This window comes from Eucalyptus grandis, chromosome 9 (genome assembly GCF_016545825.1).
Source record: "Eucalyptus grandis isolate ANBG69807.140 chromosome 9, ASM1654582v1, whole genome shotgun sequence".
Taxonomy (NCBI): Eukaryota; Viridiplantae; Streptophyta; class Magnoliopsida; order Myrtales; family Myrtaceae; genus Eucalyptus; species Eucalyptus grandis.
In genome coordinates, this window is record NC_052620.1 from 28,231,057 (window position 1) to 28,256,203 (window position 25,147).

Consider the following 25,147-nt stretch of genomic DNA (forward strand, 5'->3'; position numbering starts at 1 on the left):
AATGAAATACAAATATTTTCTCATAGATATTGCATTAAGTAAAATAACTCTATTTTTATAGAGTTATCAAGCATGCCTCCAAATAATCCAACTCCACTCAGTCGTATGCCTTTTCATATCAAGTTTCAGAACAACTTGGAATTTCTTGCTTCTTTTAATTTAATATAGCACCTCCTGCACAATGAGCATGTTATCTTGAATTTGCCTTCCCCCAACAAATGCACTACTTTATAGCTATCAGATCAACGGTAGCAGTTTAAGCCTATTTGCCATCACTTTAGAGATAATTTCATATCCAAAGTTGCACTAGCTTAGAGGACGATATTGGTCTAACCTCTCGGGATTAGGGATTTTTGGGATAAGTGAAATATGGGTCCTATTAAGCTCTAGTTGCAACTACCCAGTACTGAAAAATTCCTTTACTATTTGGAAGACCTCACTCTAGATTTCTATCCAGTTTTGCTGATAAAACAAACCATTGAGGCCCTAGTGCTTTAGATGCACCAAGCTGAAAAATTACACTCTTTACTTCTTCCAAAGTCACATCCGCCAGTAGCAATTGATTCATTTCTTTTGTCACCACTTGGGAACATTGATCTAAAAGTGAAGAGAACATTCACTGTCCAACAGATTGGTATAGTTCCTGGAAGAATTGTACCGTAATTTCTTTAAGGAGGCTTGGTTCTTCAGCCCATATTCCTTTTGATATTTGCAACATGGTTTTATTTTTTGTCATCATTGAACAGTGGTGGCATGAAAGAATTTAATATTTTGTCGCCTCATTTCAGCCAAGTAATTCTTGATTGCAAGCCCCTAATACATATCTTCCTGCCTCCATAATGCCTGAATCTCCCCTTGTAAGTGCTTGACCCTTTCCACTTCAGAATATCCCCCATTATTGTTTATGCACTATTGAAGTTCTTGCCTCAATTAGTCTATTCTTTTGTCCATTTCCAGAAGTTTTTTTTACTCCATTTGGATAAGGCAATAGTGATCGCACGTAGCTTCTCGACTAATTTCATCCCTACTTGATTAGGAGAGTTTCAAGTCTCTTTAATAATTTTTTTATATTCATCATTCTCAAGTCAAAGGACTTCAAATTTGATCTCTTTTTTCTGTTTAATAGGTTCGGGCTTGAAAGATAGGAGCTGGAAGTGCAAATGCTTCTGCTTCAGGGGAACATTAATCTCCATTCTATGGTGCACACTGTCTAGACATTCTTTAATGTGGTCATCCTTGTAACAACTCGACTCTAGTCGCAGCTAGTGGGGGTTATTGTTGCGATGTCCCAGGTGTATTGCCATCCCGTTTCTTTTATTTTTTTCATTAAGAGCCATGCGGAAGCATATACATCAACTTACATCCGGACAACACAACAAACAAGCAGCTAAGAAAACATAGCACAAGACACTTCTTTTATATCATGTCAGTACATTTACAAAGCCCTTCTCTATAGGAACTTCCTTATTTACACCCAGCTACATATATCCACAGAGGCTAGAGGTACTTCCTATATCCTCTATGGTGGCTGCAGCTCCAAAATTGGTATCCATACCTACAAGTCTGAAAGATAAAAGAGTGAGTTGGAGGACTAAGTAGAACTTTTAATTTTCTATTAAGAGGATATCTCATCCTCGAATCTAGTAGGTACAGCACTCGCAATACAATTTCAATGACAGATCAATAGCAAACCCATTGTTATCTCTCAACTATATGCATGTGGTCCACTTTCAACTTATCAAACAAGTTATTTCACCAAACAAACTTATTAACAACACACGGTAACATGCACAATAAGTTTATTAATCTTTTCAAACTGTTCTTCTCATACTTTCAAGGGCTTCCGGCTTCAAGTTGGGCATCCGGTCTCAAGTTAGGCATCCTAGACTTTGGGGGGCTTCCTCGCTCAATTAAGACATCCAGCCATTAAGCCAGCTTTTGGCAAAATGTTCTTTGCATGTGTGTGTGGATATGCGAAATGACGTGCTGCTGGACTTATAAAGTCCCGAAATGTTCCTTATGATGTTGCTACAAGATTGTAGTTGTTTCTGTTTCATCTGATGGCACTTTGTTCTTTTAAAATTCTCCACGTTTTCACGATTGATGCTGTTATTGCTTTTGCGAGCTCTCCACATAATCTAGCCCATAGTTGCTTCATCTCTTCTAAAAGATTGCAGTGTTTATGCTAATGTAGTTTCCATATGGTTGAGCACTCAAGCCTACACAGCAATGAACAGGTTATATGCATACTGCTTTCTCTTTGGACTCCGTTCACTGGCTGGTTTTCGGTGCATCTCATCTTTGAAGGAGAGATTGGGTTGGTCTGTTGTGGCTTGTGGCCAACCTTACTCTGAAGTTCAGCTTCAGAGTTTTCTAGAGAAACTAATGCATCATACAGGATGCCGAAAGCTTGCTCGGCAAGCATCCCACATGGTCTTTTGCCTATATTCCGCGAGATATCAATTCAGCAGCTGTTCTTCTTGCTTGATGGGGTTTAAAAAGGAGAATGTTACGTCACCCCTTAGAGTTTGTGAACATTGGAATTCAATTTCGACCAAAAAAAAAAAACATTGGAATTCAATAATATGTTTTCACGTATATAACAAATAAATGGTCTGTTTCTCCAAAGTAATATGTAAATGATGTGTATTAGATCTATTTCCTTTTTTTTTTTGGACCTTTTTTGGGCTCTTGCTCATCTTGTAACTATTTCCTGATGCAGTGAACATTATTCGATGATAAAAGTTGTTGGTTGAGCTTACTAAAAGGACCACGCTTCATGATATTCCGCTTAATCAGGCTTATTAGGTTTTGCCTTTGGTATACTTGAAGGTTAATGTCAGTACTTTGCTTAATCTTATATTTTTTTGAAAAAAAATATAAACTGAAAATATGCACCATAAACAAACACCTCTAATATACAGTTTTTATATAGCTGTTCAAATATATCTAATAATGCAATGGTTTGATGGTATGTATTATTGATTCTCTAGTTGGGTATTCGTGTTATTAATTTACGTAGGCTGTTTTATTTAAAAAAATGTTGGGGGAAGAAACTTGGAAAGGAATTAGTCTGTCATATCTCCTTGGATTTTACTAACAATATTTAAAGAAATCATTGAATGAACTTTCTATCGTGTAATCTCACTTGTTGTGAAAGACTACAAATTGCGAAACGATTGTGAGGCAAATGCGAGAACCCAAGCATATGGATATTTCATTAATTGTAGTCATACAGTAGTGATGACAATATGATATACGTTAGATCAAACTTGGAAATTTTGTTTGATTTTCTTTTCCCTTTTTAAACTTTAGGTAGAGTTGTTGAGTACTCAAAATTGTAAATGTTTAGTCAATATGAAAAAGGGCATTTTTCGCTCTTTATTATTTTATTTTTTTGGTACTTCAAAGGCAACCTAATTCTACTCTCGCTTTCATTCTCTTCCTTTTTTTTTCTTTCCTTTTTGTTTTTTTGGTACTTTGCTGTTTAGATTGAAATTCAATCAATATTAAAATAGAAATTCTAAACATCATAATATAATTTTTAACTTGGTGAACTACAATTAAGAAATCAACCAAATTAAAAAAGAATTACAATTAGTAAGTTATGCATTCTTGCATTCAAGAAGATTTGTTATAAGCAAATATTATTTTCATGTCAATTATTAGCTTATCAAACTTTTTATTATTAAGAGTTCATCAAAAGTATTTCAATTTAAAGGTTTTTCACATTTTTTATTTTATTTTTTTTTTAAATTTGGCGTGAAGTTTTTATTTAAGTAACTAAATTGAATTAAATATTAATGTATTTCAATAATATACATCAAGTATAGGTCATCAAATTTACATTATATGAAAATGGGTCAATATGGAATCGGATCATTTTTTACTCAACCCAAACTCAATCCGATCCACCCATTTGATGGCCCTAGGCAAGAGGGAGCGCCCTCCCACCTGTGTTTTATCTCTTTTTATTTTTTATGTTTAATTTATAATCTAATTAAATTAAATTTAAATTATATTTAGATAAAAATATCCTTAATCCGTTAGAAATTTTGTTAGCTAACAAACTAGCAAGACTAGGATCTTATTGGAAATGACCATAATTTCTTTAGACCATTCTTTGCACTGATACGAGTACTTCGGATCTTTATTTGAAAAATTAAGACATTTGGGGTCTTTATTTAAAATATTCCAAATAAATACAATAAATTTAGGACTTCATTTTCGTAATTTTCCCCTAATTTGGGACAAAGTCGACACCAGCAACGCTGCTTCTCGTCTCCTGTTCTCTCTCCGCTCTAGCCTCTATCGGTGCATACCGACTGCGGAGTCGCAGCGCAGCGTCTCGTCTCCTCCAGCTGCAAAGCGTCTCTCCCTTCTTCTCTCAATCAAGCTCAACGGTACTCTCTCTCTCTCTCTCTCTCTCCCTCCCTCCCTCCGCACGCACGCACGCACGCACGCTTCCTTCCGCGAGCGGTCGCGTCTTGCACGGGACATGTTTGCGAGAATGCCGACACGAGTCCTGACCACCACCGCTTCCTTCGTCGACAGCTACGACGCTTGAAACCGCGGAGGGCGGTCCCCGTTGCCCGCTCTTGCCGCTCTGGGCTCCTCGACTTCGCCGTTTCCACGCCGTTTCCAGCTGCTCCCGTGCTCTCTCCTGAGTCGAGGTATTATCCCTCAGCCGATGATCTGCCCTCATTCGTTTTTGCTCTCCAAGCCTGATCGGGCGGGTGTTATTTATCGATTGCTCCCTGGAATTGATGTCGTCGATGTTCGTTTTTTTAGATGAGGGTACGAAGGCAGCGGCGCCACCGCAAGGCGGTGAGGTTTTACACCGCCTGTTTCGGGTTTAGGCAGCCCTTCCGAGTCCTCTGCGACGGGACTTTCGTGCACCACCTCGTCGTGAACAAAATCGCGCCCCCCGATAAGGCCCTCTCCGACATTCTCTCCGCTTCCGTCAAACTCTTCACCACCAGGTTCGCAACGTGCGCGCGTGCTTGTGACGATTGAGAATTAATGTTTACTTTCATGATTGTCTGGGACTGTGCTAGTTGTAAGGTTTTTTAAGCTCATTCGATTTAAACCTTTATCCGAATTTCTACAGATGCGTGCTTAATGAGTTGAGAAGGCTGGGAGGCTCGCATGCCCATTCACTTAACGCTGCAAAAGATCTCATGATTGCCAGGTTAGTGTTCTTTTTGTTTTCTCCAATAGAAAATCTGGTAGCCAAAACAAGGCAGTCCGCCGACCAAGCTTGAAAATCAGAAATACTATTGTTGTGTTTATTTCTGCCTAGATTGGGTCTTTCTTAGGCTGCACTTGGCTTCTGGAATAAGTCGATAGAGTTATGGTGGTTTAGCAAATTAAGAAACATCTTGCATAGTATCTGCCTTTTAACCTCCTGGGAAGTTAGGCTGTAGGATCTTTGGTTATTAGTTTAAATTTGTGACGTGCTATTGATTTGAAAATCGTTCTTATCATACAAAAATTTATTTGATTTAGATGTGATCATGAGGGGAAGATGAAAGCTGACAGTTGCATCTTGGAGATTATTGGGGAAAACAATCCCGAGCACTTCTTTGTTGCTACTCAGGACACTGATCTGCGGAGGAAGCTTCTGGAGGTTAGTAATGTTCCTCTCCATTGTTGACTTTACGTGCAAAGTCGGGCAGGCTGTTACTTTCCTTACTGGGAGGAGGCATACGGTTGATGAAGATTTGTTGTTATTGAAGGCTTCCATTCTGTGCACTGCACCTTTCTGCACCTTTGGAATCAATCTGCTCTCTTCCCCCCCCCAAAAAAAAAAACAAAAATAATAATAATAATAATAATTTGGACAAAATGCTCTCAAAGAAAATGTTGCTTATACCCATGTGACTTTTTTAGTTGACTTTGCGCTTCAATCTTCCTTCCATGCACATTAGTTGATTGTGTTAACTATAAGTTGTTAATTTGTATTCTGGCAGATACCAGGAGTCCCTGCCATATATGGTCTTAGGAACGCTCTTTTTCTTGAGCAACCGTCCACAACTCAGCGCCAATTTGTGAAAACTTCTGAAGAAGGACGCTTGCATATGACAGAGTTGGAGCGTAAGATGTTAAAAAAAAGGACTAATATTCTCGGGGCCAAGATGTCAGAAGACTCTTCTGATGAACAGGAAGATTCTGGAGAGCAAAATTTGGAGTCATCAGCTTTGACAAAGCCACAAGCAGTCAACAAAATATTAGGTGTAAAAGATAAAGTTCAGTTTAAGAGAAAGAAAGCAAAGGTGGCAATATATGTTCTCTTATTATGTTTCTCATATATTATCTTCGTCCCTCTTCATTTTTTCAAAGTTATCTGTTGATTGGCAGCATGCTGCTCAATTTCTGTCTTTGCATGTAAATCTTGTCTGTATCGAGTGATACATCAAATGTCAGGAACTTGCCTTGATTTTACTGATGAAATCTCTTGACTGTATTTTCTAACTATATCGCTGATGGACTAGCAGAAGCATGCACTTTAAATCAAAGATAATGTGTACGATTTCATTTGTCTTCTTTCTAAGGTGTTCATTTGTTGCTGCAGGGACCAAATCCACTTTCTTGTTTGAAGAAGAAGGCCCATGAAAATTCTAAGCCTAGTTCCGAGAAGGTTGGTCTGCAGCTTTCTTCTTTATATGCCCTCCTTGCCACCCAAACAAAAGTTAAAACCCAAACCAAGCTAAAGAGAAGTAACATTTTGTTATGCATGGTGATGCCCTAGAAGTAGTGTGGTCGTTATTTCTTTGTTCTTGATTTCCATTGGCAATAGCTGGCTGTAGATATCAATATTTTCTTTTGCACTGTTTGTTTTGATTGTTATGCTGAGTATGAAAAGTTCAAGTGCCTCCTTCTTGTCACTGATGCGACTTTAATAGTTCTTATTTATCCTGCTGATCTGTTTCGTGGGTAAATGATAGTGTATTAGCTGTGTGCTGCCCCTTTGTACTTTGTTTTCCCTCTTTCTACGTTGTTATTACAAACCTACGAGGTTTAGAACCTGGCTTTGACAAAAATTCTGGAAGTTTTTCGCAAATAAGATGCTGTTGAATGTAATGCTGTCGCCTTTATTTCATCCTCTGTGGTCAAATCCTTCGACTATATTTTCCTAAATGTAGAGACTAGATGTTGAAACTATCGTAATGAGATATTTTACTTTCAGTATATTTCATCTTCCCAGTACTATTGTTGGCAGACAGCAGCTGCCTGAACATTTCCTTCTCCACTTTATTTTTTTGAGATAAATTGTTTAGGATGATTGATGCGTATGAAATCCTTTCGCCTAAACAACAGTGGGAATGCTTTATTTCCTTACAGGGCGTCTTCCATGGTAGAGTAATCAGCATAATAAAATATTGAGTGCATATAAAATCTCTCCAGAAAACAGTAGCATGCTACTTGCTCTGCTTTCCTGGATGATGTAATTGCAATCTTATCTGTCACCACAATGTGAGATATTGATGTTTTAATGCAGGAAAAGAAGGATGGCGATGGTACCGTCAGAAGTAGAGGTAGGAAACGAAAGAGGTCGCGGAAAGGGAAAATTTCTTCAGATGTAGGTGCTGGTTGAGCTTTCTCAAGGTTTTCACTTCCTTGAGAGTGCAGTTTTGGAGGCCTGCGAAAGAAGTTTTGTATTGTGATGTTCCATATTTTTTCACACAATTTTAGATCAGAGTCAACTTTCTGGTCCGGTTTTATTGCCCTTTGTCATTGTTATAATGTGAAGCTTTGTACGCTAGTTTGAATTTATCTTGGAAGTGCGATGGTCTTCCTTCACCTCTCCGCTCTCTTTTCATCCTTATGGGCCCTACATTATTTAACACTTTAATAGACCTTATAATTAGTTAGAAATCTGGTAGAAGAAATCTCCATTTTCCCTGCAGATATTTATGAATGAAGATTGTTCAAAGAAATGCATGTTGGAGTATCTGATTAGAACTATGAGATGCTACCCGCAGGCTGAGGCATTTTCTGCGGTGCAGCAATCCTGTAAGTCTGCAAATGAGCGTGCTAAATTGTTCATTATCATTACTAGCATGCTTTCTGAAAACACCTGTTTCTTTCTCCTTTCGTACTTGATTACTTTGAACACATGCCGGTGCTACTGGCTTGATTTTGGTTTTGCTTCTTCCCCTTTTGGGCTGTTTTTGTGCTTGGTCAACGGTCCAAATGGATTCCATTTATTAAAGCCTGAAGTCTATGCTTTCTTTACTGTATCCCCTGGACAACATCATGAGCTCTATCAGCTGCCGATCAACAGTTACGGTAGGAAGAATTTTTATCACTTGCTTGTTAAGCACGATGGATCGGAAGTTCCCATACCTCCATTTTGAACGCTTACTAATAGCGGATCTTTCAAGGCGGAACGTGCCCTTTTTGACCAAGTGCAGTATTAACTATTTCAAAGCTCCATATCAGCTCTCTTTGTCAACATTATTGTCTAGACTTGGTATGTTACTCATGTGGTAGACCAAAACATTCACGGGATAAAATTCCATCTCGTGGAGGGTCCAACGTTTAGGTACCGCAATTCTCCCTATCGACCGTGAGATTCTCCTTTCTGTATGAGGCTCATAACTTACTGACAAGAAAGAAAAGGCCCAAGAACCGCCTTGACTCCCTTCAAGGAGGGCCATCGGAGGTGGCGTGGGACAGTGACCTGCACATTTGCTATTATTGTCCTCGTGGTCTGCTTACAAGGAAAAGCCTCATCTACATTTTCTGCTCTGTAGTGGTCCTCATAATGTCTCTTCCCATTCCTATCATGGATTACCTGTGATCACGATGGCTCCTAAAGTTCACCGTCCCATCGAGCATTAGCGTTATTGCTCCGGGCGGTGCTGGAATCAGCCGGCGACCGGGCTGTCGAGTCCTTGGGGATTGCATCGTCCGTTAAAGATGGAGCACGATTCTTGCTCATCTCTTCACTTTCATGATGTCGAAGGGCCGCGTGCTGCTTTATGTGATTTCTACGGCTTACCAAGCATAAAGTACGAAGGAAAGCCGCAGATTATTCTGGTCCTATTTTTGCCTTATCCCTTTTGTCCTCGTCTAACCGCCCGCGAGACTTTTTGTGCTCGACCCATTCAAAGGGGTGGCACAAGCGGCCTACCGGATGGGACACAGGGAGTCAACGCGTCCGAGCGTCCGCACAAAGTCTAGTCATTTAGGCCCCACGAAAGCGAGGATGATACGTTCTCGATCGGACATGGTTTGACCATATTACAGTAAATTACAAACAATATAGTAAAGTCTAATGTCCAATTAGGCTACACATAAAATCTTTACGTCCTGTCCTAACCCAGAAAATCTCAAGTCCGACATCCCTTTTGTATCTATCTCAAAGGCTCCGGTCTCACGTCAAAAGATGAGCAACGAGTCCCCGTTTCACACACGCCCATGACCCTTTCGCGACTCGGCGCGGCCGACCGCGGGTCGCAGCGGCAGGGCGTCCCCGGGCTGTCGTCAGCTCCTCCGTCACGGTGACGAGGCGGACAAAAAGTTTCCAATCGCAGTCGTCAAAAGAGGAATTCGAAACTGTGGTTTGACTCTAATTTGCGATCGCGGGAGGTCTCTTTCCTTTTGCCCCCGAAAGTCTTCGCTCTCGATGGGGTCCCTGGACCTTTAAACGACGGTGGGAATCTCAAAGACGAGAGCCCCCCCGCCCGCGTTTTCACACCCACCAAGAACCTCTTTCTCTCTCTCTCTCCCCCTCTCCCTCTCCCAAAAATTCAAATTTCAACTCGTAGTAGATTTGATAAACCCTACCGACCCAAAAAAAAAAAAAAAAAGATTTGATAAACCCCAAAGCAAAAAGTGAAAAGAGTAAAGAAAAAGAGGAGACTCACCCTCGGCCTAACTCGATGAACAGTAACGCCAGGAATCTTTTTTTTTTTTTTTTTTTTTTTTTAGGCCCGGGCTTTGAGCTTGTCTTTTTGGAGGAAGAAGGGTAGCTGACAACTGACAGACATTCAGCTCGATTCTTGGTTAATGGTCCCCATTCCAAAAGTTATGCTCGACTCGTTTCCTCTCTCTCTCTCTCTCTTTCAATTTTTTTCGATGATTGTGACGTTAATTCTCACTATTCGTTTTCAAGAAAGGCAAGATGGCTCGAATGGGGGGAGATCGAGGAGCTTCATTTCACAGCTCCCCATGATCGCCATGAAGGTAGTAAAGAGCATGCACAGAGAGCGAGAGAGAGAAAGAGAGAGAGAGAGGTGATGGGTGCGTGTCTGTAAAAGGTTAAAAGATGATTTTCTCTTTTTGTACCAATTTGAGTAAATATATACTGTGTATATAATGTTTTCGTGAAAAGTGGATCTCCTTTCTGTGACATGATGTTTGCTATGGAGAGAGAGAGAGTGAATGATGATGGTGATGATAATAAGAATTGGGAAATGGGATGGGCCATGTGAAGGTTTGCTGCGAGCAACAAATCGAAGGGGGAGGGGAGTCGTGGATCAATGATAGACCCCAAGCTGCAACATCACGAGAACAGCGACAAATCCCAGACGGTCGAATGATGTGCTGGCTGTCTTTGCGGTCATGTCACGTCTCACCGGCAATTCCTGCCCTGCCCCCAAAAAAGCCTTTGTATCGTACGTTACATCTCATCAATGCGTCCGTGTTTTTCACTCACGAAATTGATCATAGAAGTTACCTTTTTTCTTTTCCTTTTTTAAATTACCAGGAAGTTTCGCTTCGCCGAATCTCAAAATTTAATTCACATGACCGATCTTCCGAAAGTGCTCAAAAGATCTTGGAATCCACCGTTATTGATGGATGGCCCCGTCATCAATCTTGTTTCATTACAAGAGATTAGACTAACAAAAAATAAGTTGATCCGCAAATTTCATTATCATCGAGATCGTTATTTGTTATTATTCATCGCATAAAAATCAATGTAATTGGAAATTGAGAGAAATAACTAACAGTGCGAGCATTGACCTTAACAAGCTAAACCAAACCAAAAGGGCAAACAAAAGGGTGGCCTCATTTACTATAGTCATTACAGAGTTATTTTAGAAACAATCTGTGTAAGAATTAAATCCCAGTGAAGCTCGATGCCTCAAATTTTAAAGCACGATTGGACTTGTCCCAAAGACCGCTTCCCATTCACAAAGGTACGGATTAACAACTATAGACACCTAAGTAGCTTAGCTTCTCCCCTATAATTTAAGGTCTGGCACAGTTTCCGATGTTACAAAAGAGAGGAAGATATTATATTACATAGCATCTGTCATCGAGTGTACTTTTTTAAGATATTTAATTTTTAAGGCTTTTTTATTTCACAAATAATAAATAATTCGAAAAATATCTTTAAAAAAAACCAAGTAGATCGCATGAAATAATTATTAATTAACAACAATTATTTTTATCACAGATAATAATATATATCGAAAATTTTTGACAAATGATAAAAGTACTATTCATTCAATTATTTTGCAAGCATTACAAATAATTATTATTTTTTGTTCAAAAATCAATCTTTAGATGATTCATCTTCCGCAAAAGTGAACGGGATCTAAATAAAAAAGAGTTGGGAGTTTGTTTGTCCTCCTTTCTTACGTTGATACGTTGAACCGGGAAAAAAAAATGTTCGCGGTCGGTAAAAAATTGAATAATTAATGGCCGAAATGCAATAATTAAGAAAAAGAAAAAAAGACAAAGCATGTGAGGAGCACACATAACAGTAAAACGGAAACGCCCCGGTCCTGACGCCGGTTCTGGTTTGTCGTCTTCCCTCCCTCTCTTTCTCTCTCTCTTCTTCTCCACCACCTCCGAAAATCCATACAGAACACAGCAACGCCTTTCCATCCATCCATCCATCCATGGCCCCCCCCCCTTCTCTTTTGTATTTATTCCCTCTCCCCGAGCCGACTCGTCTGTTCAACTCGCTCGCCCGACTCGCTCCACTCGCTCTCTCTCTCTCTCCCTGTGCTCACTGAGTCTGCGTAAATGCCAAGTTCAATTTTAATAAATTTGACTCGAAGACTCACCGTCCGAGGACGGGAAATCGATTTCTACGTACTGGGCAACTCGAAAAAACAAAACTTGGACCTCTCCCAGTAGAGAGAGAGAGGAGAGAGAAAGTGGGTCGTTGCTGTTTTCTCCGTAGGCGAGCGTTTCCAGCCTTCCTCCCTCCTTCCGCCGCCGCCGCGAGCTTCCTCCGTCCGCGGTCGTCTCATTCGTCGCCGCCCCGCCTTGTCGCAGATCTGTCGTCGGCGGCTTCTTCTCGCCGGAGACGAGGGGAGCCCTGCTTCGGAGGTGGCGAGAGGAAATGGCGGTGGTCGTCTGGCTGGTGGCGCTCTCGTGCTCCCTCGCGGTCTCGGAGGCCGCCGCCGCTTCGGCTTCCGGCGACGCAATGTCGCTCCTGAGCTTCAAGAGCTCGGTGTCCGCCGACCCCGCCGGCCTTCTCTCCGGGTGGAACGTCTCGACGAGCCACTGCACTTGGCGCGGCGTCACGTGCGACGCGTCCTCCGGTAGGGTGGTGGCGTTGAGTGTCGTGGGAAGTTCGTCGCGGCTTAATTCGACGACGGGAGAGAACTCGTGTCTCGCCGGGGAGTTGCCTGAGGGCATCGGAAAGCTGACGGAGCTCCGCACTCTGTCGATACCTTACAATGCGTTCTCCGGTCAGATTCCGGCGAGCATTGGGAAGCTCTGGTTCCTCGAGGTTTTGGAGCTCCAAGGAAATAACTTCTCCGGTGAGATTCCTGTTCAAATAAGGTACCATCCGTTTCTTCGCTTGGTGAATTTGTCGTGTAATTCGTTATCCGGTTCCATACCGAGTGGTTTGATTGGGTATGGAAGACTAGCTGCGGTTGATTTGTCCAATAATCAGCTTTCTGGTGGGATCGAGGTGGAGAAAAGCGGTGACTGCAAGCTTTTGAGGCATTTGAAGCTGTCAAATAACTTTCTGGTGAATAGTATTCCACCTGAGATTGGAAAATGCATCAATATCAGGACTCTGTTGCTTGATGGCAACATCCTCGAGGGTAGGATTCCACCCGAGATTGGTAATATCTCAGCTCTTCGAGTTTTAGATGTTTCCCAGAACAGTCTCATTGACAGGATCCCAAAAGAGCTAACAAATTGTCGGAACCTATCTGTTATCGTGTTGACTAATTTGGTCGACTATAGTTCGAATAGCAATGGCTCGATGGAGAGCCTCAGAGGGGAGTTCAATGCATTCGCAGGGGGGATCCCACATGAAATTTTTATGCTTCCTAGTCTGCAGATTTTGTGGGCACCGAGGGCGAATCTTGGGGGGCGGTTGCCAAGTAACTGGGGCGAGTCTTGCTCGCTGAGAGTCCTCAATTTGGGTCAGAATGATTTTGCTGGTGTGCTGCCTGAAGGCATGGGGTTCTGCGGAAAGCTTTCCTTCTTGGATTTGAGTTTGAATAAATTGATGGGTCCTCTCCCTTCGCAGTTGCAGATTCCATGTATGGTTTACTTCAACATTAGCCAGAACAATTTAACTGGCATTCTTCCCAAGTTTCTGCAAGGCAGTTGCACCGCTAACAAGATCTTCAGTGAAGAAATCATCAATGCAGAAGATCTTCAGAATTTCAACTTGGTCATTTGGACTTCTAGAATGGGAATTTCTTCTGGGTCCAATGTAGGTGGTACCTCTGCAGTGGTTCATGATTTTAGCTGGAACAATTTCGTTGGCCCATTGCCTCAATTTGTGTTGGGAGATGAATTTGTGGGATCTGATAGGAGATCTTCATACAGACTCTTATTGAACAATAACAAGTTCAACGGGTCTTTTCCTGTCAACCTAATCTCGAACTGCAGTCATCTTTTTAGCTTTTCAGTGAACCTGAGTGCTAACCTGATACAGAGCACAGTTGATGAGGTATCGCATTTAGATTGTGAAGGGCTATCCGAATTTCTAGCAGCAGACAATCAGATTAGTGGGTCAGTTTCTCCCAGTATTGCCAACTTCATGATGCTTCAGATTGTCGACATTCGAAGGAATAGATTACATGGATCTCTGCCTGGTCAATTAGGGAATTTGAAAAACCTCAAATGGATGCTTCTTGGAGGAAACAATCTAACTGGGGAAATTCCACCTCAACTTGGTCAATCAACTTCACTAACTTTTTTGGATCTTTCTCATAATGCTCTGACCGGATCAATACCTGCAAGTTTGACAAATGCCTCAAATCTTGTAAACTTGCTTCTTGACCATAACAGCCTCTCTGGGGAGATTCCTCAATCTTTTTCGGCCCTTCGCAATCTTGTGACTCTGAACCTTTCTTTCAACAATCTCTCTGGCCATATTCCATACCTTCAGCACGAGGGTGATTGCAGTTCTTTTAGAGGAAATGTTCTGCTTTCTTGCCCAGATTCATATGTTACACCTCCAGCAGGGCTTCCAGTGCCGTTGGAAGTTAAAAAGTCTCATGACGCAAAAAGCCTAAAGCCTCTCATCATTGCGCTGGTAATTTCTGCTGCTGTTATATTGAGCGTGCTCATAATTGTGGTCCTTGTCCTTGTCTTTGGAAGGAGGAAGCTTAGTCGACTTACTAGCTTGAGAAGGAAAGTACTTGTTACCTTCACAGATGTTCCCGCTGAAGTGAACTATGATAGTGTGGTTAGAGCGACTGAAAATTTCAGCATCCGGTATCTAATTGGTACGGGTGGCTTTGGCTCAACGTACAAAGCAGAGTTGGTCCCTGGTTTCCTAGTAGCTGTTAAGAGGCTCTCTGTTGGTAGATTTCAAGGCATTCAACAATTCGATGCAGAAATAACAACTTTAGGGAGAATACGGCATAAGAACCTTGTTACTCTTATAGGGTATTACGTGGGAGAGACAGAAATGTTCTTGATTTATAACTATCTATCTGGCGGAAACCTTGAAACCTTCATACATCAGAGGTCCGGAGAAAATGTGAAGTGGCCAGTAATCCACAAAATAGCTCTTGATGTAGCACAGGCTCTGGCTTACCTCCACTACTCTTGTAGTCCCAGAATTGTTCACAGGGACATTAAGCCAAGCAACATTCTGCTGGACAAAGAGCTTAACGCCTATCTTTCAGACTTTGGGCTTGCTAGGCTCTTAGAAGTTTCTGAAACACATGTCACGACAGATGTAGCTGGCACATTCGGGTATGTGGCACCAGAATATGCAACCACATGCAGGGTTTCTGACAAGGCAGATGTATATAGCTTTGGCGTTGTACTGTTGGAAATGCTGTCAGGGAAGAGATCAATTGATCCCTCATTTTCTGAATTTGGAAATGGGTTCAACATTGTGGCATGGGCCAGGTTTCTAATTAAGGAGGGCCGTTCATCCGAGCTCTTCTCTACAGAACTACGGGAGGCTGGGCCCCTGGATAACCTTTTGGTGATGCTGAGGCTTGCATCAGTTTGCACTGCAGAGTCACTTGCCGTTCGCCCCTCTATGAAGCAGGTTGTTGAGAAGTTGAAACAGTTGAAATCCTGAGTGGAATGATGCTTCTCGACTCTTTGTATTCAGATGGGAGAAGTTGGTGCCTCTTTTGATTTCTGTAAATATTTAATCAAGGTGAGCAGTTTCTGCAGATTTTAAGTCTGATTTTACGTTTAAAGCTAGTCCTTTGTATGATATCTCCCTTTAGTTGGTTCATTTAGGTAAACTATGGTGATATTGTTGTTAATATCCTTTACTAATGTTGAAGTCGTCATGCTAATGTTTGCTCAATGAGTCTCTTAAGTTCCGAGTATCACGTTCTGTCAGTCTATAATTGTGGTCCAAAATTTAAAAGCAGGCTGCCTCATAGAGTGATAGCATTTACATTTATACGATGCCTGAAATATGTTTACCTTGAAGACAGTACACTTAGGGTTAAGGATTCATGAATCCCAGATTCCCGCCACCAGGGGTGGGGCTCTACAATTTAAATCATGCTGAATTTATTTGTGTTGCGGTCTGTTATCTGAGGATGAAATGGTGACTCCACGAATCTCAGCAGAGTCTGCATTCAACTCATCGCATTGTTGATCTCTTCAGCCGTACTCCTTGTAAACAAAATGCTCCTCAAACTGAAGCGCTTTACATGTTTCTGCAGGAACATCCAAAATCTCAAGACACCGGAGAGAGCATGGGATCTTCCGTGGACTGATCTCAGCCAAATGTTTTACTTGGAGAAGAGTGACAAGGCACTCAAGCTAGTACTTGCGAATTCTGTGACAGAGGAGAGAGTTCCATGTCACTGGCTTGTACGCTCCCTGTGATTTAATCGGCTGAGTTTGCCTCGATAGAGCAGTAACCTGATGGTTAGAGTTGGAGGATGGATAGTGTCTGTGACATGGGATTTCACTATATTTTCTCACGGTGAAGAGCAACGTTCTGGTCAAGTCACGATTCATGGAGATGCTGAACAGAGTCTAGGGCCGAAAGAGTAGATCAGTGGAATTTTTCTATTGAATGAAGCCCTTTAAGTTGCTTCATTTGCAAAACAAGCCATCAACAGAGATGATGAATGGCGATGGCATTGTACAGAATCAATTTCTAACCAATTAGCTTGTACATTCTTAAGGGTTTGCTCACATGCCCAGTTGCGGCCACAGGCTTGGAGAGTATGGTCCACATCGTGTTGTAGCACACTTACTAAAAAGTTTCCTGCTGTTTTGTTTAAGGAAAGCCGCCTGGCAGGATTATCAGCATGAGAGTACCATTTTCTTTTGGTCTAAACATATGTAGGTGCTGCTCACGCAGGAAGATGACTTAGACTAACGATAAATGCAAAAAAGTAGAATGAAGAGGTGTAACCAAGGGGCACTAACTGAACCCTGGAATCCTGAAATTGCAGTGAAGAATCTATTGCATTCTTTTGATTGCAGTGAAATGGGGCATTGATGGAATCTATGCATTCTTTGGATAGAGGTGTTGTCGTTTGGTTTCAAGAACTCGTAGGATTCACATTCCGGACTCTGTAGATCGAACGACATGAAACTGAACAAACCTACTTCCGCCACCATCCTTCCTATATCCAGGTCTGCGGCACACGGCCACTTCTAGCATTTGCATAACAATAATTACAATATTAAAATGAACAAATGAACACTCCGGATGGCAAGTATATAGTGGCCGCTGCGACTTCCTTTTTTCCAGAAAGGTTTGAGGACTAACTGGCATACGTGCAAACGACTCCAAAGGTTAGGCACTCCGTTTTAATGTGAAAGCATTGCAGCGGAGATCCGCCTTCAATACCATCAGGAAGCAATCGTGGACTGTTCTGCCTTGAGGACAAGTTCCTCTGTCGTGGTTCCAATGATCTCATTAGCACGTTTGAGGCCTACACATTGGTATCTTCCAAAAAGATCCTGCGATTACAATGCAAGTGGTCACAACTCGAGATGACATTAGATTGGGCAGGTGGACAGCTTTCAATAATTTCTATTACGACACTTAAGCCCCTAATGTGCCAATGACAGTTATTCAGAGGGAAAGGTAGAGTAAAAGATGCTATATGCTATAGGTAAGAAAAACAGGAAACTCGAAGAGCAGATTTACCCGATCAACAATGCCTAATTTCTCTAGTTTCCCAACTGCATCATCCACATCAAAATTGCATCTCGCATCAAACTCTTCTTTTATTAGCTCTTCACATCGTATGTCCAAATCCTTCATCACCTCATAGGAAAGCCATACATTATTAGCGAACATATCCTTCAATAATTCGGAACTTCAAAAAAGGAAATGCATAAAAAAGAGCCAAATACTAAGAGTTGGTCAAACCCGTTTAGTAGCTTTCCCTTGCTCCACCAGTATGAAGTATGACACAATCACCTCTTTGACCTGCATTCAATTGTTTAAAAAATGGGTGAGATAAGCTGGGTAATTCCCCATATTTCCATTCAACCCAACAATGGGTGAGATAAGATCTCTAAGAAATCTCTTCGGATGGCCTGAATGCATAACCGAAATCATTAACCATGTAACAATCTGGCATCTTTCAAATGGATATAGCCTTGGTCGATAGGATCTCCTCAGAATTTTCCATCTAGAGGTTAGTCAAGGTGTCCGAATCATGTACCATTTCCATGTCATTTAATAGGGTTTTATATCCTAATTGCATAAACTACCTCCAAAAAGGTTTTTCACAAGACATAAATATTTATTCTACCAAAAAATATATATATATTTCCACTTTTCAACATTCTCAACTTCTTTGACGCATGAAAAGCTCACAAATATCACAACTTACTTCCTGTTGGATCACATCATCACACAGGTGCAGAAGAGTCCCTTTCCCACTGTCTAATTGTTTGTCATACATGGATTGGGTAATTAAGTTCTGATATGCAGCCAGATTTTGCTGAAATCTACAAGCAAAGAAGCATGCCAAAATGAGCAACGAAGTTACAAGACGTATTCTCAAAGTCAAGAAAACAGACTACGTATTGTTGTAGCCTAAATTAATCTATGTGCGATACTGCGGCTCTCAATCAATTAGGCAACTTTGTACGATGCATAAATTGTCTTTTTCATCAGATTCCTAGTTACCCTATCTCGCAAAAAACACAAAGCCTGCACCAATTTATGGACTACCAATTGAATAGATACACTCCAGAACAAACTCCATGTAAACCACTTGCAACATTGACTAGACATTTCAGTTACTACGCCAAATTCAACTACAGTATATGGAAAACCAACCCATCTGAGAAAACTATGTGGAGAGAGAGAGAGAGAGAGAGAGAGAGAGAGAGCACTTAACGCGAAATATGTTTTTGCACAGTAACCTATCACTGTAGAAAGCGCCGCAAAAATCCATAGATCAACTTTAGGCATGTCAAGAGAACCAACCACAGCTCCCTGGAGGATATGATTAGTTCATTAGTATAGTACAAATACACACACCCACACTTAATATATAGGAAAAAAACACTAACCAGACCAACTACGGCAGAGGCAAGAAATTTCACCCAGTCCATTGGAGTCAACCCAGGATTTTTCTTTTCCGGCTGTAAATAGGCAAAAGGTGCCAACACCATGTCATGAGCTTCATATAGATCATAAGAAGAAAGAGTCCAAGGTCAAAGGAATTTTTAACACCAAACAAACATGTTCAGGAAGAGATTTACAAGTACTATCTCCATATCTGCCATTGGAATGTTTTTGAAATGCTTTAAGTATATTCCTCTTTCAGCATTCGAGTTGGGACTTGAGCGCCTGAAGAGGAAATAGCCTTGTTAGATCAAAGAGATATTCTTCATAAGCAATTCTATAAAGCAATGAATCGAAACATTAATTAGAAAATGAACTAGTTTTAGGTCATTGTTCTGTTTCACTAACTTTTTGCAAAAATTCACTTTCCTTTCTTTCATGCAGGCCAAGATCACAACCTATGAACTTAAGGAGGATAGTTATCTGAAAGAACAAATGTCCATTATCTAAACCATGCAACACAAATCTTACATGACAGTGCTTTCAACAGAACAACAGAGTACCTGTAAAGAACGATTATCCTGTCAAAGGTGGGTTCTTGGATAGTAATCTTGCTCAGAAGATTGCGAAAACTGCATACAACATAGAAGTATTAGAGATAGACAATTCTAGAATGGAGGACACAAGGCATGAGTGTTTCAGCATCTGTTGTACCATTAAATACTTGCTCCTCCATCAATAGATAAGAAAGAATTTTCGGACATGTGAAAATCATACAGCTCCAACATTTCGAATGACATAACACATCATAAATGCCTAAAAAGGCAGCAGAAGTAGAAATGTACAACCCTTACTTAGAAAGTTTGAGTCTATCAACCATCATAAAATTACTTAACAAGGCTCTTAGATGTTGATTGTCTTCTAGAATTGATAGACAGTCATGCAAAAACTAGGATTTCTACATTGGCCACGCTCATTTTCTAACTATAGAGAAATTTCTGAATTGTGAGGTACCTTATCAAGCTCGATGTATACAAAATGTTAACTTCAAGTCTTAAATATTGGAAAGCTTGGTAGAAAAATTAATTGGTGACAAGGTAAAATTGATCTCATCTACACCATCAGGATATTCAGCATCTACTGGACGAAGAGAGGGAGAGGGAGTAACATGGAATTTCATCTATCTGATTTTTGGACAGCGCAAGCATGACCTCCAGGCTCCAGCAAGTGGCAGCAAAAAAATGTTGGTTAGAACATCAAGCTATTCGAATGGGTAGGTGAATAAAGAACCATGGGGCATGATGGCCATGGTGGGTTACGAGAGAATTACAAAACTTTAACCAGCAAAGAAAAGGCAAAATTCAAAAGAGTTCCAAACTTCAAAGCACCTTATATGCATATTTTCTATACGAATTCGTTCTACATAGAAGTCATTTTGCTCTCCTTCAGTCACGATTTCATCATTCTTCTTTGGATCTCTCTTGTTACGTGCACTTGACCTTCTAGGCAAAAGTTTCTCAATCCTGCAAAAACCAAAAGCTGGATGAAATTGCGAAAGGAAAAAGGCTGAAAACAAGTTCGGCATTAACAGCTCAAACAAACAGAGCTTCGAAAAACTCTTGCAACAAATCTTCTTGATTGACTTGTCAGAAAAAGAACTCACCTGGTGAGTTTCAAAATATATGCCCAAATACGTGCGATGATAATGTCCAGTTTCTCCATGAAAAAGTAACTTGTTGTTTGATCTATCCCAATGCCGCGTCTGAATATAATGTACTTTGAAAGGGCAAATGATGAATGAAAATCAGAGAAACAGAAAGAGGTAACTATCTTCTCAACTACAAGTAGCAAAGCATTATAAAAATTTCTAAGCAAATAAATCATATGGTCTAATGCAATGAATGTGAGGCATATGCCTAAAAGGGCAGATTAAGCACCACTAGACAATAAGACCACGCTAGATCTTGATAACTTGCCTTCCAAAAAAGAGGAGATTAAATCAAGATGATGTCTATCAGCTGGCATCCCAGTAAATACCTTATCTGCAAAATCTGGAAGATTTTCTTGAGGATGCTCTGCGAAGTATCTTTTCAGAAGATTCTTGTCAAGCTACATTCAGCAAACAAAATGAAATAAGCAGATGATATAGCTATGCAAAAATTCGAGATATACTTAGCTTCTCCCTTTTTAGATATACTAAAGGCACAATATCGATCTCATCTCTAGCTATTTAACTAAAAGCATCTCCTTAGTTCTTGCACAGAAGATGCATAGGCACTTGATCCCAGTCACAAACATATCTTGTTGCCAATGTATGCAATTTTGTACCTTGGATTCATCGACTTTAATTGGAAGATTAAGGAGATACTGGCCAGAAAGTGCAATATCAATTTCCTCATCTGTAGCAATTTTGAAGTTGCTCTTATCCATAACCTGCGAAAAGTGAAACTCGCATGTTTAATTGTACTTTCTCCAAATTTTCACTTTCCAAAGGAATAACTCAAAAGCTATAGATAGAGTGAGTGGATCCATAGGAAGGATTAAGTTGCAGAAGTTTCTAACTCCTTTAGCTTTCTTATAATTTCTTTTGTACTTTATGCATCAAATCTACAACAACTACCGCAGAAGAGGACATTTTCCCTTCTTGTTTACAGCAGAATGAAAACCGTAAGTCACACTTGAGAAATTGTTATGGGTGAAGACTTGATACTGTGTCTTTTATATTTTCTCACTGCAATACAATTGAAGCACACCATAAATAAAGGGCCATGTTTTCCAAAATTCCTGGTTGGAGGAAGCCTTTTTAATTGATGGGCAACAAGCATGGGCGTCGACCAAGTTTATATTAAGTTTACATTTGGGTGATGTCCATCACTTTTTATCCACCAATCATAGGCATGGATTCCTCCAACCAGCACGGAGGAATACATAGCCCATAAATAAACTCCCTGCTATCTTGTGGCACAAATCATTGTGATTTGTACAGAGCCAATAGCAATAGGCACTTTGTTCTTGCTCAGTCTTTATGCTAATTCATTCTCACAGAAAAATAATTAACAAAGAGATGGAAATGAATGGATCTTTCTTGTACAACACATGAAAGGCTAAAGACCACAGTGGGACGGTCAACTTTCTGAGTCAACAATTGCAATAAATCTCTACTCACCGGTAAAATATCCACAAAATTTCAAGGAAAAGTATACGGGAAGTTGTAGTACCTGAAATAAGTACGAAAGAAAATTTTGCTCAAGTTCATCAATCTCTTCAGAAGATAGGTTTTGCTGTTTCAGCTTCTGACCCCCATCCACAGGATCAAAGACAGAGTAAAGTTGCTGCAGTTATTGGAACAAAATTATTAGTAAGAAAAGGGAAAGTAGAGGAAACAACCAAAAGGACCAAGTTAACCAATTAAACCAACTAAAAGCAGTAGTCCAGGCAATGGAGGAGAATGCAGTTATACACACCATCAAGTCCTCGAATTGCAGAAGATACCAGGCTCGAATCGTATAGTCAACTCTCTTGCACAACTTTAAAAACTCTTTACGGTCATTACTACGCACTGCAAGAAAAAGAAAAGGGGAAAAGAAAGGAAAGGAAAATCCAACTGGTGAGGCTCTCTACATAAGAGAAGCAAGAAGCCAAAACTACAAAAAAAAGAGCACAAACTTCGGTTTGAGTTACCAATCGTTGCAGAGGAAATGGACATGCATAATCCTATTTTGGGACTAATTCCATATTTTTAGATTGCAGCACATGTCAATGCCCAAGAGCCGCACCAGTGAAGACTTTTTATCCACTAGTGATGGCCGGAACAAATAACTCAAAAAGAAAAGTTCTCTCCTTTGCCTAAGAATTGACAAGTGGCCGGGTTGATATTAAATATGTCAAGTGGGCGGATTGGGTTAAAAATGATCCGATTCAAATTGACTAATTTTCATTCGACACAAATCCAATGACCCGTACCTGGTCCAACCTAAATTAATATTGTTGAAATACTTCTATATTTAACCAAATTTAGCAAAACTTATATCCAAATTGACGTAAGAGTGCTATATGCTGTGCAAAACCCTACTCTCTCACTCACGCATCTCCACTCCGATCCCAAGAAGTTAGGAAATCAAACTCCACACTCCCCATTTCCAAATGGGAAGAGAGCAAGCCATTTGATATCTATATTATAAACTCATTTTTATGAATTATTTAATCAATATAATTAATTTACATGACAATTTAGGCTATCATTGGTTAGGAATTGTAATGGATACCGACATCCACTTCTAAGAGTGACTTCGCTTAATGCAAACCATTGTCGTTTTCATAATTCCGCACCGTACCAGACCGAGTTTGCACGTGAATTGGGAGAAATCTCCGGCGACTTCTTCACGGGGACGTGTATCTTCCATGCATGCACGCGAATCGCGAGACGGAGACGCGAAGAAGGGAGGGCGAGGAAGGGCGTACCGATGAGATTGGCCAAGGTCATGATGAGGTTCGGCTTCAGGACCGGAATCACCGACTCGCGCTCCAGCCGAATGACCTCCTTCTCCTTCGCCATCTTTCTCTCTGTGTCTTGCGAATGTCGAGAGCTGGAAGAAGCAGAACAAGAAGAAGAAGGAAAGAAGAAGCAGAGGGGTTGGATTGAAGGAGACGTCGAGCGAGATTCGTGGGATCCCACGACAAGTATACTTTGGAAGCGATTCGTCCTTTGCAGAGGAGGGAGAGAAGCGATGCCCCCGAAGAAGACTGGCCAAAGCTTTCTCGTAACCGACACTACTGTCACTCTGATCCAAAGTACAAGGCACTCTTTCCGTGCCTAATCTCCAGTTAATGCATCAGACAAGCAAGGAATAATGGAAACTCCCAGCATCCAAGGATCACCAGCATTCCCAACTTATAAGAACACCAGCAACGAGGCAGGGGATTTTGCATCTAAAGCTGGCCATTTAGATATATTAGCAGTTAGTTTCGGATAGCAACTGATGCTTGGTATACCCGGAACCATGAGCAGAAAAGGCACATACATCACACAACAGTTTGTCATAATATATGTATGAAGATGAAGATCTACATATGTCTACATCCACGCCCATCTACCTGTTTATCTATCTCAGAACAGTCTCATTGATAGGATCATGAAAGAGCCATCAAATTGTCAGAACCTATCTGTTATTTTGTTGACTAATTTGGTTGATTGTAGTGCAAGTAGCAACGGCTTGATGGATAGCCTCGGAGTAGAGTTCAAAATCTAGATATTTGTACCCTGTCAAGATAAGGAACCATGGCATATATGTTTAGAATAGATTCCATTTTTGCCTTTGCAGGGGGGATTCCACGCGAAATTATTCTGCTTCCAAGTCTGCGGATTTTGTGGGCACCAAGGGCGAATCTTGGGGGGTGGTTGGCGAGTAATTGGGGCGAATCTTGCTCACTGAGAGTCCACGATTTGGGTCAGAATTATTTTACTGGTGTGCTGCCTGAAGGCATGGAGGTCTGCAGAAAGCTTTGCTTCTTGGATGTGAGCTCGAATAATTCGATGGGTCCTCTCCCTTCGCAATTGCAGATTCAATGTATGGTTTACTTCAATGTCAGCCAGCACAACTTGACTGGCATTCTTCCCAAGCTTCTGCAAGGCACTTGCACCGCTAACACAATCTTCAGTGAAGAAAGGGTCAATGCAGAAGATCTTCAGAATTCCAACTTGGTCATTTGGACTTCTAGAATAGGAATTTCTTCTGGCTCCAATGTAAATGGTACAATTCCGTTGGCCCGCTGCCTCAGTTTGTGTTGGGAGATGTATTTGTGGGAACTGATAGGAAATCTTCATACAGACTCTTACTGAACAATAACAACTTCAACGGGTCTTTTCCTGTCAAACCTAATCTCAAACTACAGTCATCTTCTTAGCTTTTCGGTGAACCTGAGTGCTAACTTGATAGAGAGCACAGTTGATAAGGTATCACATCTAGATTGTGAAGGGCTATCCGAATTTTGTGGCAGCAGAAAATCAGATTAGTGTGCCAATCTCTCATAGTATTGCCAACTTCATGATGCTTCAAATTGTCGACATTCGAAGAAATAGATTACATGGATCTCTGCCTGGTCGATTAGGAAACTTGAAGAAACTCAAATGGATGCTTCTTGGAGGAAACAATCTAACTGGGGAAATTCCATCTCAACTTGGTCAATTAATTTCACTAACATATCTGGATCTATCTCAAAATGCTCTGACAGGATCAATAC

The 25,147-nt window shown here is 40.8% G+C and overlaps 3 protein-coding genes across 4 annotated transcripts; 2 read left to right on the forward strand and 1 right to left on the reverse strand.

Moving 5' to 3' along the window:
- Positions 1-4,254: 4,254 nt before the first annotated feature.
- On the forward strand, positions 4,255-7,809 carry LOC104419093 (rRNA-processing protein UTP23 homolog). Its single transcript, XM_010030626.3, has 8 exons — positions 4,255-4,403; positions 4,555-4,673; positions 4,792-4,982; positions 5,111-5,191; positions 5,509-5,629; positions 5,973-6,275; positions 6,575-6,640; positions 7,502-7,809. Exons 3-8 carry the CDS (start codon positions 4,792-4,794, stop codon positions 7,595-7,597), a joined length of 858 nt encoding a protein of 285 aa, XP_010028928.2. The 5' UTR covers positions 4,255-4,403; positions 4,555-4,673; the 3' UTR covers positions 7,598-7,809.
- Positions 7,810-11,920: 4,111 nt separating this feature from the next.
- LOC104419094 (LRR receptor-like serine/threonine-protein kinase RPK2) lies at positions 11,921-16,708 on the forward strand. The gene is made up of 2 exons (XM_010030627.3): positions 11,921-15,559; positions 16,083-16,708. Exon 1 carries the CDS (start codon positions 12,308-12,310, stop codon positions 15,476-15,478), a length of 3,171 nt encoding a protein of 1,056 aa, XP_010028929.1. The 5' UTR covers positions 11,921-12,307; the 3' UTR covers positions 15,479-15,559; positions 16,083-16,708.
- Positions 16,709-16,820: 112 nt separating this feature from the next.
- On the reverse strand, positions 16,821-24,138 carry LOC104419099. Of its 2 annotated transcripts, XM_010030633.3 has the most exons (16): positions 24,002-24,138; positions 23,369-23,842; positions 22,372-22,466; positions 22,126-22,239; positions 21,236-21,340; positions 20,945-21,016; positions 20,571-20,683; positions 20,296-20,430; positions 19,471-19,539; positions 19,105-19,192; positions 18,913-18,984; positions 18,738-18,835; positions 18,225-18,342; positions 17,756-17,815; positions 17,531-17,641; positions 16,821-17,340 (listed from the first exon to the last, which is right to left on the reverse strand). In XM_010030633.3, exons 2-16 carry the CDS (start codon positions 23,460-23,462, stop codon positions 17,230-17,232), a joined length of 1,455 nt encoding a protein of 484 aa, XP_010028935.2. In that variant the 5' UTR covers positions 23,463-23,842; positions 24,002-24,138; the 3' UTR covers positions 16,821-17,229. The 2 variants fall into 2 exon arrangements, with proteins under 2 accessions (XP_010028935.2, XP_018718218.2); XM_018862673.2 differs by lacking the exon at positions 23,369-23,842 and having other exon boundaries at positions 24,002-24,124.
- Positions 24,139-25,147: the final 1,009 nt, after the last annotated feature.

Bases quoted from the DNA above. Each gene is read 5' to 3' on its own strand.
- LOC104419093 (XM_010030626.3), top strand. From the start codon at position 4,792: ATGAGGGTACGAAGGCAGCGGCGCCACCGCAAGGCGGTGAGGTTTTAC. The intron at 6,276-6,574 runs GTGGCAATATAT...TTGTTGCTGCAG, and splicing joins TTAAGAGAAAGAAAGCAAAG to GGACCAAATCCACTTTCTTG. The intron at 6,641-7,501 runs GTTGGTCTGCAG...GTTTTAATGCAG, and splicing joins CTAAGCCTAGTTCCGAGAAG to GAAAAGAAGGATGGCGATGG.
- LOC104419094 (XM_010030627.3), top strand. From the start codon at position 12,308: ATGGCGGTGGTCGTCTGGCTGGTGGCGCTCTCGTGCTCCCTCGCGGTC.
- LOC104419099 (XM_010030633.3), bottom strand. From the start codon at position 23,462: ATGGCGAAGGAGAAGGAGGTCATTCGGCTGGAGCGCGAGTCGGTGATT. The intron at 21,341-22,125 runs GTACTACAACTT...CACTTTTCGCAG, and splicing joins TTCTTTCGTACTTATTTCAG to GTTATGGATAAGAGCAACTT. The intron at 18,985-19,104 runs GTAAATCTCTTC...GCCTATTTACAG, and splicing joins CAGATATGGAGATAGTACTT to CCGGAAAAGAAAAATCCTGG.